This window comes from Anneissia japonica, unplaced genomic scaffold (assembly GCF_011630105.1).
Source record: "Anneissia japonica isolate Jap-2015-1 unplaced genomic scaffold, ASM1163010v1 scaffold483_len1788099_cov177, whole genome shotgun sequence".
In the NCBI taxonomy this organism is placed as follows: domain Eukaryota; kingdom Metazoa; phylum Echinodermata; class Crinoidea; order Comatulida; family Comatulidae; genus Anneissia; species Anneissia japonica.
In genome coordinates, this window is record NW_022682587.1 from 826,270 (window position 1) to 842,338 (window position 16,069).

The window sequence follows — 16,069 nt, forward strand, 5'->3', positions numbered from 1 at the left end:
AGATGTGTATAAGTATTCAGACTAAACTAAAAAGAAATTATTAAATGTGGATGAAAATTGACAAAGTAATTACCTGTGCTGATCAATGTACCTCCTAACATCTCCTATTGTATCTTCATATGCTAACTTTAGAATGTACGTTTCATTACCCGCTTCAGATTTCACGCGTAGAGTGGCTACATTGCGAGCTGATGATGGACGGGATGCCCTGTTTGCAGATTTCTCATGTGCTGAAGCGGGGTTGTTAACACGTTCCTTGATTGATTTTACAATAGGGGTGTCTAGGATGGTAACTTGAGGGCCCGACTCAGAATTTGACGCCAATTGGCTGCTGATAGACGACCGAATATCAATGACGTTGCCATTTTTCACAATGCTTTGAGGTAGCTTCTCCAAGAACTGGTCTAATGATAATTTAGGGGCTACACAAGTAAGGAAAAAAAGAAAAAAAAACGTATTCAAATATATTTGTTTTGAATATAATTTTTTTGCATTTTATCAAACAGACTGCCAGACCTTCCATTTAGGTTTTGTCCCATGTGCCAAAACAAGTATACATGTACAAACATATATTCTTTAAATGTTATTAAGTCACATATCATCAAAATAGTGTATCTAATAAAGTGGCGGGAACATTTTAAGGGGAAAGTAAACTTGTTGCTGGAAAAGGACGATAATTTCTATAACCTCTGCCTAGTGTGAGTTTTCTCATCCTCTTTTTGCATGGGTTGGTATATGTTCAGAGGGTGCCCCCCCACTCATGCAATCTTTTGTACTGCCAGCAACATAGTAACATACACGCCAAACATCGTTATTTGTACATTATCGTCTAGGTGTGTCTTCCCCGAACTATCAGCCGTTAAATCTAAATGGTTCTACAATGCATAACAATGAAGTAATGAACGCTAGAATGTTATCCTGGTTTCAACGAATATAGTCATCCTATGGGATGAGTATACTCGTTGCTGGCAGCAAATGTGTTAAATTCAAAATTTTATGATCAGAATGAAATATACATATTATCTGTTTACGTTTCATATGTTATTTTACACAAATTTATATCAAGTGGCTCATTATCTCTCTGCATTCTATTTCCATGGCCACATACCTCCACTTACAGATGGTATTAACCATCATTCAAATTGCAAAATGAATGTTGTATGATGTACTAAATGAAAATGTCAATATCACATGTTTATTCCCTGATGCAAGCAATTTGTAGTAGGAGGCCATTTTTAATGAATAAACCCATCTCTGCTCCATGGGATATACATGGTCATTAGTACTTTAGCACAGCTGACCACTTCAGTTCTCTGTTGGGGTATTCTAATCCTTGCAGTGAGCCGTACTCACGGTAACGAGCAAAAAATAATTATGAACATAATAGTTTGATGCAAGGACAAATTGAGAAGCTTTGGAAATGAACTTTACAAAGCAGAGATTAGAAGACGTCAAAACCATTGAATGAACCACATGCCCTAGTGGCTGAGTAATGAGAAATCGGGAAGGTTGGCTGATTATAATTTGTATTAAAAATCATCTTATTTCCTATATAAAAAGAGTAATCAATATGTTCTTTTCTCTACTCCAGCAGTTAAATCAAACATGTTCACGAAGAGCAGCTTTTATGATGGTAAGTCTTATGAACTGAAGTAGAAGCCTGTGACACATATGATACACTATGCTCCAAGGATTAATAAACTATATGTGAGGTCTCACCACAAAATGAGTCTCATGGTTAGAAATTTAAAAATTGAGTTTTTATTATATTTGGGTAGATCACATTATAAGCTTTCATTTGGTCTTTGAATGGTTTCTCTACTATAAGTAAATCCAGAGATGTGAGCATTTAAATTTTAGGTGTATAAGAACCACATTTTGAGAAAATCAGCCTCAAAGATAAACTAACCTGTATAAATAATATGACTAGAATTACAGAAAATGTGCAGAGAGCACTGTTTTGGCAAGAAAATTCACTTTCAAAGTATACTATCATAAGATATAAGTATCAAGTTATTCAAAAACATTAAAATCAAAATTTTGTAAAAATGTTGACTTTGGTCTGTTTTGGTGAATATCTCTATTATTTCAACAACGATGCGTCTCATTTTGTGGTGAGACCTCACATATGTGTTGAACAAATAAACTGGAAAAATAAAATTCAATATCTGTATTGTATATATTAATTTAATAGGTTCAATTTAAAATTGTTTTGGTGAATATCTCTATGATTTCACCAACGATGCGTCTCATTTCGTGGTGAGACCTCATATATGTGTTGAACAAATAAACTGGAAAAATAAAATTCAATATCTGTATTGTATATATTAATTTAATAGGTTTCAATTTAAAATTAGAAGGAATATTTTCTATGCCAACTAAGCCTAAGACTTTTTTTATACCTTGTTTCATAAAATTATTTTTCTAAAGATCGTCAGAGTAGCGGAAAAGAAATAAAAACTAAATTTTGTTGTCTTTTTTTAGCAAATAGTTTTGCCAAAAACATCCAGACAGAGGAGAAAATAAAAATAAAATTTTATTGGTGAATGTAAACAGTGTAGTAATGTGTTAAATGCTTTAACGCGTTGACTGCTAGACCATATTTTTAAGTTCCTTTCTGTGTGTCAAAACAAGTTTACATGTACACACATACTTTTTTGAAATTTCATCTAGTTACATATCATCAAAATGATGTGTCTAAGAAATTGGCGGGAAAATATTAGGGGACGAGTAAACTCGTCTGCGGCACTGTGATAGCACTTTTTAATGACTATGCCAAGTGCGAGTTATCTCGTCCGCTTTTTACATTGGTTGGTATACTGTATGTGCAAAGGGCGCCCCCCCCCACTTGTACCGCTTGAGTGTACTGCCGGCAACATAACACAACAAACATACGTAAGCCATTTCTAGGTTATCGTCTAGGTTTATCTTCCCCAAACTACCACCTGTTAAGTCTGTAGTTCTACAATGTATAACAAAGAAACAGTGGCCTATCTAGAAGTCTTTAAATGTGGGTAGTGATGTGGGGGCGTGAAGGTGATTTTTAACTACTTGACCATGATTTTTTTAGGGGTAGGGGGCGAGAGGGGGCACAGTTAACTGCAAAGAAGTAATAAACGCCAGAATTTTACCCCAATTTTGACGAGTATAATGATCAATGGCGCCCTCAGCAACACCCTGTGGGACGAGTATACTCATCGTTGGCAGCTAATGTGTTGAATTTATGTAATTAGGAAGAAATATATAATTTATTTTGGAGATTTCAAGGCAGCGGCAGGTGTAATAAAAATAAAGAAAAACTTATATTTTTTTCTGAAATTTCCATTTTTTCATGGCGGCGGGTGTGCGCTAATTGACCACAAGTAAAATTTTATTTTATTCAAAATTATCATCATTGGTGGCCGGTGGGTTTGCTAAACAAGGTAGAAGAAAAGTATTGCCTAAACCATCTGCATATTGTATATTTATATTCATTGCACACACCTTGAAACTGGCTGGTAATATATTAAAACATTTTTGTACTACAAAAATGTTTTAATACATTACCAGCCAGTTTAAGGGTGTATGCAATGAAAAAGTGTATGCTGCAATAGCAAAACAAAAACTGAATTGACTTGATCTGGAAGTTGTTCGCATAATTGACCTTTCGAAATGCACACTTTGAGTTTTCTCAAACATTTTTTTTTTTGAGTTGTATTGTACAGTTTGTCTTTTTAATCCAACGGCATTTGAATTACATCCTGGAAGAACTTCAAAATGTGTTTTATGCCAAAGTCAACAACTGTAAACATTAGCCCTAAGGCATTGAGGAAGTTACCACCAGGAAAACAAGCTTGAGCGTTATTCCTGATATAGCGAGACTTTTTTTATACCTTGTTTAGTGAACACACCGACTGCAAATAATGATTTTGAATAAAAATAACATTTTATTTTTGGCCAATTAGCACACCCACCGCCACGAAAAAGTGGAAATATCAGAAAAAAAAAATGTTTTCATTATATTTATTATTAAATATAAGATATGTATATTTTTTCCTAATTATATAAATTTGAAGCATTTAACCATCCTATTTTACATTCACCAATAAAATTTTATTTTTATTTTCTCCTTCGTCTGGATAATAATAATAATAATAATATGTCGTTCTTATATAGCGCTTCATGCCTTTACAAGGCCTCTAAGTGCTTCACATTACTACCCCGGTCATTGGATCAAACACGTATGGAACACATTGAACACCAAATTAAATTAGTAAATGAAATTATATTATTATTCCATAATATTGCAGCTAGTAATCAGCGCAGGTTGTGTTGGAACCTACCAGGTACCCACTTGTACTCCTGGGTGGAGAGAGGCAACCGTAGATAAAGTGCCTTGCCCAAGGACACAAGCGATTTGCACAGCCAGAGTTTCGAACCCCCGACCTCAAGGTTGGGAGTCCAAGCCACAACCGGTGCGCCAACCGCTCCTACAAGGATGATTTTGGCAAAACTACTTGCCAAATAAGAAAACAAAATTTTATTTTATTTTTATTCTGCTCTCCTCTGATAATCTTTAAAAAACATAAGTATGCGAAACAAGGCATAAAAAAAGTCTGGCTTATAAATAAGACAAGCCAAAACAGTAACTCCTCGGAAAAAAAAAAGAAGAAAAAAATTAACAAAATAAAAATAACATTTTTAAGTTATCAGGGTTATACAGTAAAATGGTATGGTAGAAAAATCATTTAATTAAATCCAACATTTCATTTAATACGAAGTTACAGAAGTATAAACATACAGTACTGCTGTTTAGAAACAGTTATTTCAGATTTATCAGCCTTCAAAGTTTTTGATTTCAGAGAATTCTCAGGCAGAGACCATAACCAAATCATAACAAGATTTTGTCTTAATGTCAGAAATAAAATAGATTACAAACATGTTGACATTCTAACATGTTTAAGCCATTATCTCCAAACCAGGATTTGTGAGGAGCGACTGGTTTGGCTTGTCTTTGGCACATGATATGTGAAAACACAAGTTCTTATCTAAAAAATATAAACTGTTGCCATTTTTTTTTTGGCCAACAATTTTCAACAACCATCTTTGATTATTACAGTCTTCAATTCATTCCAATTTCATTTCCAGATTATCATAAATATTACAAAAAAAAAAAAAAGTGGAAACATGCTATCCAAAGATTGTCAAAAAAAAAAAAAAGCAGCTACCAAGTGACTATCCAAAAAGAATCCACGCACAACAAAACACAAGCAAGCTCTATAAGAATTTAACAGATAAGCAAATTCATTACTTCAAGGATAGATTATATTACCTCCTTAATTAGAGATCAAATTTAACCAACTGAAACTCTGCCTATATCTATTTATAACTACATTATTATATACAAGGTACATCTATTCATACAAAAAGCCAAGATTGTAAACGACAGCCAGAGGCTGAATTGGAACAAATGTACAAAACATCAGAAAAAAAAAAAAAAAACCATACACAAATAGTATACTATCACAAGCAAGAGTAACAATTTTTATTTTTTGACACATGAAAATAACAAGTCACTTTTCTCCTGCTATCAAGTACTATGGGGGATGTTTCACTAATGGAAATGTACAGGTAATTGGTGATTAAGTACCAATTTACTCAATTACATTAATGTGGCATGCCGAACACTCAATGCTGTCTCAGTTACTAAGGAGAATCTCGTCATTATGATTTGAAGGGGGGGGGGGGGAGCATAATAGTTTGCATTGAAATTCTGTTTTTCCATTCTAATAATTTTTTTCTATGCTTGATATAATTCTGGTTTTGTTAACATCACTGTCATATGGAAACTCAACTTCTCCATGATGGAAGCATAAAGCAAGATTTGTCCACACTATGCCTATGTGTTATGATGTGCCTATATATGGTCATGATGCGATGTCATCATCACCATATTTAGGCATGTCATATGGACAGGGCAATAAAACTCAACATAAAAATGTACTATTATGAACCGACTGCAAATATGTAATTACTCTATGCCTGCCATGATATGACGAAAATATTATATTAGAATTTCGTCATGTAGAGCCTAGAATAAGATCTCATGATTATTAAAATTTCTGAAAGCAACCTCATATCTTATTTTGATCAATATCTGTGGTACAAAAGGTCTATTCATCAATACTGAAGATTATGGATGTAAATTGGCCTATAAAAATTGAAATAACAGCATCCAATTTACTTAAGGCTGAGTGCAATATCGAAGTTTAAGGATGTTCGCATGGGATTAATGAACAGGTAATTGTACTGTGGCTGCTTAATCATATATTCAGTCCTGTGAAAATGGCAGCGTGGCACTGTGACAAATGAAATATGCTAATTGGTAAAATTATGCTAAAGATGCTATGCCTCAAATAGTGAATATATACATGACTGCTGTGGATTTAACTGATATTGTGGTATTTATATACATAGCAGTCAGGTATGCAGTACATATGGCATTCAAAATAGCGTATCTGTCTAAAAACGGATTTAGCAAGTTCACTGCCACACCCCCTTACCTAATTGCATTGAGGTGAGGTCACTGAGAAAATTTAAAAATAGGCACCTCTAGATGCTCGGAAATGGCACTCTCAGGCTTTATTTGCAATTCATTTTTCTAAATGTAATGGAATTTACATCAATTATGAATTATTGCACTATGTTATGCTACTATGTTTTCATGAAATTATACATAGCATTAATGCTACATGCTACAGGGGTCCAAATTATGTCCAAAAAGCCTAATTATGCTACAAATGGCAACTATAGAAAAATGGCCATTTCAAATGCCCAATCACCAGAATATTCGAGTAGTATACACAAGTTCAAATTATACTATGTATCCACAAATGCACAATTATCTGAAAAATACCACCAATAAACTTGCTTGGGGAATACATGATTCACTTGGCTAAAGCCATGCAGAAATTAGTTTAGAACCCTGGTTCTTAATTAATTTATTTGAAGGGCCAAATTATTTTTAGAGTTGATGTCACAGGCGAAAGATAATCTCCAAGTTTCAAGCAACTTGTTAAACTTTGTGGACCTAAGGTAAAATTCTGAGATTCTGTGGCCAAATCCCCCTATTGGCCGCAAAGACCGTTAAAGTTTTTCAGAAATTTCTATTCTATTTTCAATTGTGGCAAAGACAAGCCAAACCACTCACGCGAGGCAAATCCTGTTTCTGAGATAATGGCCAAAACATGCTGGAATATCAAAATTTTGGAAATCTATTTTATTGCACTAAACTAACTTTACATATCTATACATCATGCTATGCTGTTATTTTCCCCATTTCCAATATTAAAGCAACAATTTTTAACGATTTGGTGATGGTTTCTGCCTAAGAAATGCCTGAAATCGTAAACTTTGAAGGCTGATTTCTCAAATATTGTTCTTTAAACAGCTGTATGTTTAAACTCCTGTAACCTCATAACGAAATGTCAGATTTAAATGATTGTTTTACATTTTATAGCTCTCATTTTACTGTTTTTCCCTGTATTAATAACTAAAAATAAATTTTGGCTTGTCTTTGCCACAATTGTACTACAGCTCAATATTAGGGCATTAAATTCATTACAATTTCTGCAAAAAAAAAGAAGAATAGGACACTTCATTTTCACTATTTCTTGCTTATTGATGATCATTTATTTCTTGCTTGTGTAAAATTTTACAAAACTAAATTGGTGGCGCCAATATTTGCCCAATTGCAGAAGAGGGGAAATGTCCCAGAACCTCTGAAGGGGGTCCAGGGTGCAAAGCCCCAATGAAGCTCTAACAATTTAGTGATTTTGAATGCTTAAGGCCCGTAATCGATCTTACAGCCTCAGGGGTGGATTTAAGGGGGGGGGGGCGGCCCGGCCCCGGCCCCCCCTTTTGGGAAGTAAAAAAAAGAAAAAAGAAAGAAAAAGAAAAAAATGATAGCCCAGAACGCTTCAAATGTTAATTTCGGGCGTCTAGAACACACAAATTTCGCGGGGCATGCCCCCGGACCCCGTAGGACATTGTTGTCTCGATCGGCCCAAATTTCGGCCCCCCTTTTGGACATCTCTGGATCTGCCCCTGAGCCTCGTATTCTTTAAAATTTACTGATGATTTTTTTCCCCCAAACGAATGTGTTGAGTTCTCCTTTGAGAGCTCTCTCTGATGGAAATTGTGCCTCCACAACCGAAACCACCACCACTTTAATTTTAATTCTCCCAAAATTAATATTTGTTAGGAATTGACTGTTGGAATTAGTTTAATGTTTAAGTGGTTTAATAAAACTTGTCATGTCTTTATGCAAGTGTAACTGTGTGTAAAGTATCGTTTCCTGAATAGGAAACTAGATATTTTTTTCTATTATATCGACCTTGATTCTTAGAAAACTGAAAGGTAAACTGATTAATCTCAGATAAGAAAATATAATATTACATACTCCAAGTATTGAAATGCACGCCATCGTGTTGGGATTCAATATTTTGACATTAATTATGTCACCATCAGGAATGAAAAATTATCCATATTAGCAAGCTTATATGCACTAGTACCAATTAAAAGTGTATAACCAATCAAAACATTGCCTCTAGTAGGTGACATAGCAGTGATTTAAACAAAAGATCAAAGCATTCTTACTCTACTGATCAAAGGTACCTACAAAAACAAAAATAGCTCCTTTGAAGCTCTGAGCCCATTGTTAAGCAAAGGGTGTAGTCTACGTATAGCAAACGCTTCTTTAAACAATAGAATAGACCAGTTTCAGGAGCTGTCAATAATGTTAGTACTAGAAAATATTAAACCTAACATTAAAGATTACATTACAGATTAACAATAGCTCAGTCGGCTAATCTGGTGGTAGTCACTGTGTGTGCGCTGAACCGTGGAGATCTCTAGGTCCCCGGTTCAATTCCCATCGCTGCCTCTCCTTGTGTTTTAGCTACAGGGCTGAAATATACAATAGCGCACCATCTTTCGGATGAGACGTTTAAGCCGTTGGTCCCGTGTGCATTATGGCCCACGTGCACATTGAAGAACGCAGTACACTCTTTGGAAAAGAGTAGGGGATTGTCTCTCGGTGTACTGAATGGCCAAAAAAATCATAAAAAAATTCAACAATAGATGTAGCAGAGTAGTAGAAATGGAGGAATTGTTGGCAGAAGACGGATAGACATTTAGAAAATATGGAAGAAATGAATATTTGAAACGTTCAGCTCTACAAGGAGGCGGTAAGAAGGCTATTAAATTTTTGTATTCCTAAGCAAGATAGATATTTAAGAATGTGATCATAAGACTGAACAATCTGACAAAAAGTGAATGAGTGAAATATTTAAATCTTGTGTTGTACCATGTATTACCATATTGGGTAAATGTGACCCAAGATCACAAAAGGACTGTAAACTCGTACCCTATCAAAATGGTAATTTTTATGTAAATGAATAGAGCACATCATTAACTTTATGATGAGGGCTCAATGACCTTAATCGGACAATTATGTGTAAAGTTAAGATAGTTTTGAATTATAATTATTCTCTACAAATTGGCCTATAAAGTTCTGAGCAAAAGGGTTTTAAAAGTACTGAAGCAATTGAAGAAAAATCATAGTAGCAGTAAAAGAAACTCCTTAGCAACAACACAGTTCCCATTGAGCTATTGATGAATTTAGTAGCCATAAGAAGTGTTTAATTCGTCAAGCCTTGTTAGAGAGGGTGTTTTGTCGGGGTGTGGATGAAAAAGGGAAAGGGTGGAGTTATGTATTCGAACTACCGGTTCCATCATTAAAATACTGGTAGATCACATTAATTACTCTCTATCTTCTTTAAAATCAAAACATTTAGCGTTCTTTATGCGTCCGCAATACTTAATTGAATAGTAGGCCTATACCTTTCTTCGTGACCAGTGATCCAAATCAAATTATGCCAAGGGCTGATGGGAAATTATGCTAAATTATACCAAATGTTAAATTTAATGGTTGTTTAAATAAGCGCCTTTCTCCCACCTAAAATGAAAGCAACACTATTCTCAATACTATTACTTGATACCCAGTGGTGCCGCCAGAGTCGAGTGTATCAGGTCTGATGTTCCCGACGGCGAAGAGTGGAGGAATTGGAGTGGCCAATTTCCCCGACGGGAGAAAGCTGCCAGAGTCGTGGAATCAAATTTAACATTTGGTATAATTTAGCATAATTTCCCAACAGCCCTTGGCATACAGTAATTTTATTTGGATCACTGGTCACGAAGAAAGGTATAGGCCTACTATTTAATTAAGTATTGCGGACTCATAGATAACACTAAATGTTTTGATTTTAAAGAAGATAGAGTGTAATTAATGTGATCTACCAGTATTTTAATGATGGAACCGGTAGTTCGAATTGAGGAATTATTGTCTTGAATTAATTCAAAGTATACTAAACTATTTCATGACCTGTTGGAAAAGATTTGGAAAGCTCTCTGGCAGTGAAGCGGATCAGAAATGATGTAGATTGCGGTTGAGTACATGTTAAGAAACTAGTTGGGGTTATTGTAACTTTAAAAAAATATTGACGCCAACAGAACGATCATCAGCACTATTTTCAGCGATGTGAAACTAAAACGTATTGATGAAGTACAGTATATTCACACATCATCATTCAAATCATGTAGAAAATAGTTAAACAGCTTTAAAGATTCAAACAATAACGTGCGTGTTGACATTACAATTGCTTTAGAAATTATCTTCAAAAGTAATATTCTAGAGCATAGCACCACTGTACAGACTATCCTTAGTACTAAATATTTTGGCATACATCATAATTGCCTCACTGCAAGATCATTTATTTTTTACAAAACAAGACACGAACAGCTTTGTATCTTTTGAATTACTTCAAGGTTATTGTTTTCATTTAGTACTAAGGTACAATGGTGCTATGCTTTAGAAAATTACTTTTGAAGATGATTTCTAAAGCAATTGTAATGTCAACACGCATGTTATTGTTCGATTCTTTAAAGCTGTTTAAATATTTTCTACATGATTTGAATGATGTTGTGTGAATATACAGTACTGTACTACATCAATACGTTTTAGTTTCACATCGCTGAAAGTAGTGCTGATGATCGTTCTGTTGGCGTTAATATTTTTTTAAAGTTACAATAACCCCAACTAGTTTCTTAACATGTACTCAACCGCAATCTACATCATTTCTGATCCGCTTCACTGCCAGAGAGCTTTCCAAATCTTTTCCAACAGGTCATGAAATATTTTAGTATACTTTGAATTAATTCAAGGCTATTTCCTTCATTTAGGCAGGGACAGTGAAATTGTAATTTCACTGTTCCCTGATTTAGGTATACAATTATATAAGCTTTGTACCACAGTACGATGCACTACAAATACTTTCGGAACATACTTTAAAGATGACTTTAGGGTTAAACGGGGGGGGGGGGGGGGGAAGAGGGGGGGTGTAAGAAATTGTATCATTATTTTGCAGAAAGTTAATGTAATCACTAGGTCTATAATAACATAAATGGTGACTTATTTTAGGATATTCAAGTCTCAGTTTTACTGTAAGTGAAAACTCAATCCGGTCAACTCAATCATTGTAGTAGGAAAGTATTAGTGTTTAAAGACGTATCTGTGAAGGAACAGAAAATTACCCGACATTCTAAGGTGAATATATGTTTTGTTTACGTTTCAAGTTTACTGTCCTATACTAATATTAACAATATGCTATATATGATGCTGTAGTTAGACGATGGAGTTTAATCAAATAATCAAATTTATTAGGCCTATATAGGCCTTAAGGGATATTGAAATTGTAATGTAGGCCTAAGCTATTTTGAAAACTAAAGAAAAAAAAATGGAACTGATGATTTTCTTCTGATTAAAAAAAAGGTAACTGCTATCTCTTAGCTACATTAGGTATATCACTCCTATTTCAATACAATAATTCCAAAGGGATATAATACATTTAATAGAGGTTTCTATAATATGCGCTCTACATACTGTATATAAGTCGACCATTATTATTCTTTTTAAAGATTTTGTTTTGTTATATCTTTCAGCAAGAGTGAAACTCCGAAAAATGTTAATACAAGTCACTGTGATTCAATATTTCAAACTAGATTTGTTCAACGGCATAATTCATATTAATTTAGGTTGGTACCATCGGACAAGGAAAGGCATGGTTATGGACAGTTGCTGCTGCAATATCACAAAGAATGCTGGTTTGTGCACACCTGTAACACAAATGGATCTTGAATATTGTTTTATACAATAAACTCTAGTGATGCTTTAATACATGATAGGACTAAATTACGGAAAAAATGCATAGTTAAACAGGACTGTAAAGCAAAGAACTCTAGAATAGCCTTGAATTTGAGGTACAGTATGTTTAACAGTAAGACATAAGCAAAACGATATGTGAAGGGGTATGCTAGTAAATGAGACCCTGGGGAAGTAATGTCCCTACCGTATGATGTTTGTTGGTGTTTTTAATTAAAGAAATTATGGTTTGTATATGAACTCAGTGTATTTTGTAAGTCTGCAGAAGTTGATTAAAGCCATTGTTACTAATATGCAACAAGGAATTGAAACCGTGGAAAGTTAGGCCAATAAAGACAAGTTGGAACTGGGACGTGACAAATTAAAGACCAGTGGGAACTGGGACCATTGAAAACCAATTGGAATTGGGGCCAGTTGAAGACCAGTTGAATTGTCCAAAAACACACAACACCCACAATTTTTTTTATAGAATACACACATTTTCTATAGACAATCATTCAATTTATATACACTTTCTATAAAATTGTATAGAATTTCTATTCGCATGATATTTAATGTATTTTTTGTAGGTTTTTTTTCTCTAAAATGTTTTAATTTATAGATTTATAAATGATTTTTATAAAATTGTTTATAAATTTTCTATAGTTTTTAAAGGTTTTTAATAAAATTTTCATAGACTTTCTATAGAGTTTTAATAGAATTTTCAGTTTTTTGATAGAATTTTTATAGAGTTTTAATAGTTCTTTAATAGAGTTTTAATATATTTTTTATAGAGTTTTAATAGATTTTTTTTGTTTTTATATATTTTTAATAGATTTTTAATAGAATTTTAATAGAGTTTTAATAGATTTTTAATAGAGTTTAATAGATTTTTAATAGAGTTTTATAGAGTTTTAATACGCTTTTTATAGTGGGCTTCTGTAAGGTTTCTATAGCTATTTCTATAGAATTTTCTATAGACTTTCTAAACAATATACTATAGACATTCTATAATGTTTTTTTGATAGAATTCTATAGATTTTTTTTTGTATGGGGCCCAATCACCACCAGAAGGACCCCATCGGAAATAAGTCTTCTGGTAGGACTAACAGTGTAGGAATATTTTTAAGCCAAAACCATTTTTTCATCAGTCATGCAAAGTTTGTTCAACTTAATAGTTTGGCACACAATTGGTCAATACACAAGAAGGTGGGAAAGGGGATCGGCTGTCAGGGCCACTGTGAGCCCACCCATATCTCAAATTAAATCCATTACCGACCAATCGACAAATGCCAAAGATTTGTAGTCTTATATATATATGGGCGTGTTTCTGCTGAATAACGCCAAAAACACGTTTTTTTTTTTGAACGGTTAAATTAATCCGGGGCGCGTTTCTCGTGAAAAAGTGCAACTAATTAAAACATGGTAACGTAAGCATTGGCAGGTGAGCGAAGCTTATAAAGACAAACACCAACAGAAGTTTTTTTCTTTCTTTAGAAACTCTACTGGCTATTTGCTCTGAATTGGTTTGGGTCAAACCGAGCTGGTACACCGAGTCCGATGCTGTAAGTTGTACTATGTATCTTTTTTGTAATTTTTGTATGCGAGCAAAGAATTTCCCAAATTATTAAAGTGTTTACCTTATATATCTTATCTTGTCCAGAATATTTCTTACCTGGTGTTTCACTAGTGATAGTTACTATATTAGAATGTATGGTAGATGCATCCATTGATGTTCCCTTATCAAGATTCGTTGGAATGAGTTTACTTGGTACCTTGGTGCCTCCTAACGTCTGGCCAGCACCGGGAAAATATTCCCTATGCCGTGGGTCTTGGTAGTATACTTCTCGTTTATCAGTTACCTAGTAAAGTAAGACAATTTATACTTATATAACCCAGTTTTATTAAAAATTTATTCTATTCATTATTAGTTCAGAATATTGAGATCCAGAATTGACAGAGTTGCCACAGTATGAAATACTGTACTTGTGTGACCAGGTCTGGCAAAACCAGCCATTTTTTGCAAATTATAATTGTGCACAAGCAGCAAAATGTTTGAGAATCAGAAAAATTTTCTGATCTCTGTATTTAATAAAAGAAGATATATTGAAGAAACTTTCCTCAAAATACCAATCACTAAATCTAACTGAAAAATTGGCCCGCGGGACGCCTATTAAGAATCAGGGTCTTTGTAAAGATATGTTAGAAAATTCTTTTCAAAACTGTTTTAAATTTTTTATGACAAAGATAAGCTTGGTATTAATTAATCTTGATTTTACTAATAGTGATTCCAATTTTGTTGAAACTCAGAAAATATAAGAAAGGTGTTCTTCACTATTTATACTACTGTATTATGAACAGGGAAGTTCAAAGTTTGAATATAGAAATATTACACGTTACCAAGAACGGTGTTCCATCAGGATATTGTGTTTTCAATTCCGTTGGGAAAAATCCATCAGTTAGATCCTGGATACACATCTGAAATACAGTTTTATTGAAGATTACTGGACAACATTCATTGAGAGCTATACCACACGATGTACCATTCACGAACACTGTACTTACCTTTCTTTGATGATTCACATATAATTTAACAGTGTTAACAGTATCTTGATTATTATTATTATTATATGTTACTATTTATTTCCAGCCGTACTCAATGCCCGGTATCTTGAGGTGCACTATCATTGTGTAATACAATGTAGCTGACGGATGGCAGGACCATTTCAAAAACAGTATATAGTGATGTAAAAATTGTATCAAGCATAGGCTTTCAACAAAAAAGTTCTTATAAATTGTTTAAATAAGAACGGTTTCTAATTGATATGTAACTTTTTTCTTTCTTCTATGTAAAGGGATGGTAAAAAAAACCCTAAGAGCAACAAAGTTTATTAATAGAAAATGTTTTTCAATTCCTGAAAATGTTCTGAACCCAAATTTTTTCAAAGCAGAAAGTGGGTTATTGAATTGTTAATAATATATTAGGGAGCCTCGCAAAATAAAGCAACGCGGATACCCGTCTAAAACGCGTGATTGGGGATTAAAATCGCTTCGCGTTGCTGACGAGTGGTTCAAGATACTGATTAAAAATGTTAGACGAGTCCATTTCGCGAATTAAGGTTCGTTTTCCGACGTTTTTGCTCTACTTGTTTGCGTCGGTTTATCTTGTGATTTTGATGTACTGTAATTTATCGACAAGCCTCTTTTCTATGTTTTGTCATAAGTTTCATTCATTATTATGAATTAATTTTAATACTATATCCTGTCATTTGTTATTGAGCTATTCTGTAAAATTTAAAACCGAAATGTCGAATACCAAGACTCGAAACCCACTGAAATTTCCTATACACTTTTATACTGTATTATAATCAGGCCAAACTCATGTTTTTGCCATGAATATTGACAGGAAAAACGCAATTTAATGCCAGTATATTGCTTTTTCTAGAACTATTCATAGGAACATTCCCACGCTCTGCTGCTATGGAAATACAGACTGAATCAATGTGTACGTGTCATTGATCCTGCTGCCGGCCGAGTTATGCATAGCTCAAACCCTTTGTACGCCGCCCAGTGTTATAACCAGGCCAAACTTATGTTGTTCCATGAGCATGGAGGAATAAATTCGTAGTGACAGGATAAATGCAATTTAATGCCAGTACCTGCTTCTTCTAGAACTATTTATAGGAACAGTCCCACGGTTCTGCTGCTATGGGCCGAGTTATGCATAGCCGTACCCTTTGTACGGCGCCCAGTGATAACGACTCGACGTTACCATGGAAAAGCATAGAATAAACTAAGAAAATATCAGTCTCTGAATTTTTGTGTGCAATT

General features: G+C 34.0%; 1 protein-coding gene across 1 annotated transcript in view; it reads right to left on the minus strand.

Moving 5' to 3' along the window:
* Window positions 1-68: 68 nt before the first annotated feature.
* LOC117104937 (UBX domain-containing protein 11-like) overlaps window positions 69-16,069 on the minus strand; it is an 18,454-nt gene continuing 2,453 nt past the window's right edge. The window contains exons 2-4 of the mRNA XM_033246283.1: window positions 14,639-14,716; window positions 13,914-14,100; window positions 69-422 (exon numbers count right to left, since the gene is read on the minus strand). Coding sequence (XP_033102174.1) covers window positions 70-422; window positions 13,914-14,100; window positions 14,639-14,716 — 618 coding nt within the window. The 3' untranslated portion in view covers window position 69. The remainder of the gene's footprint in view (window positions 423-13,913; window positions 14,101-14,638; window positions 14,717-16,069) is intronic.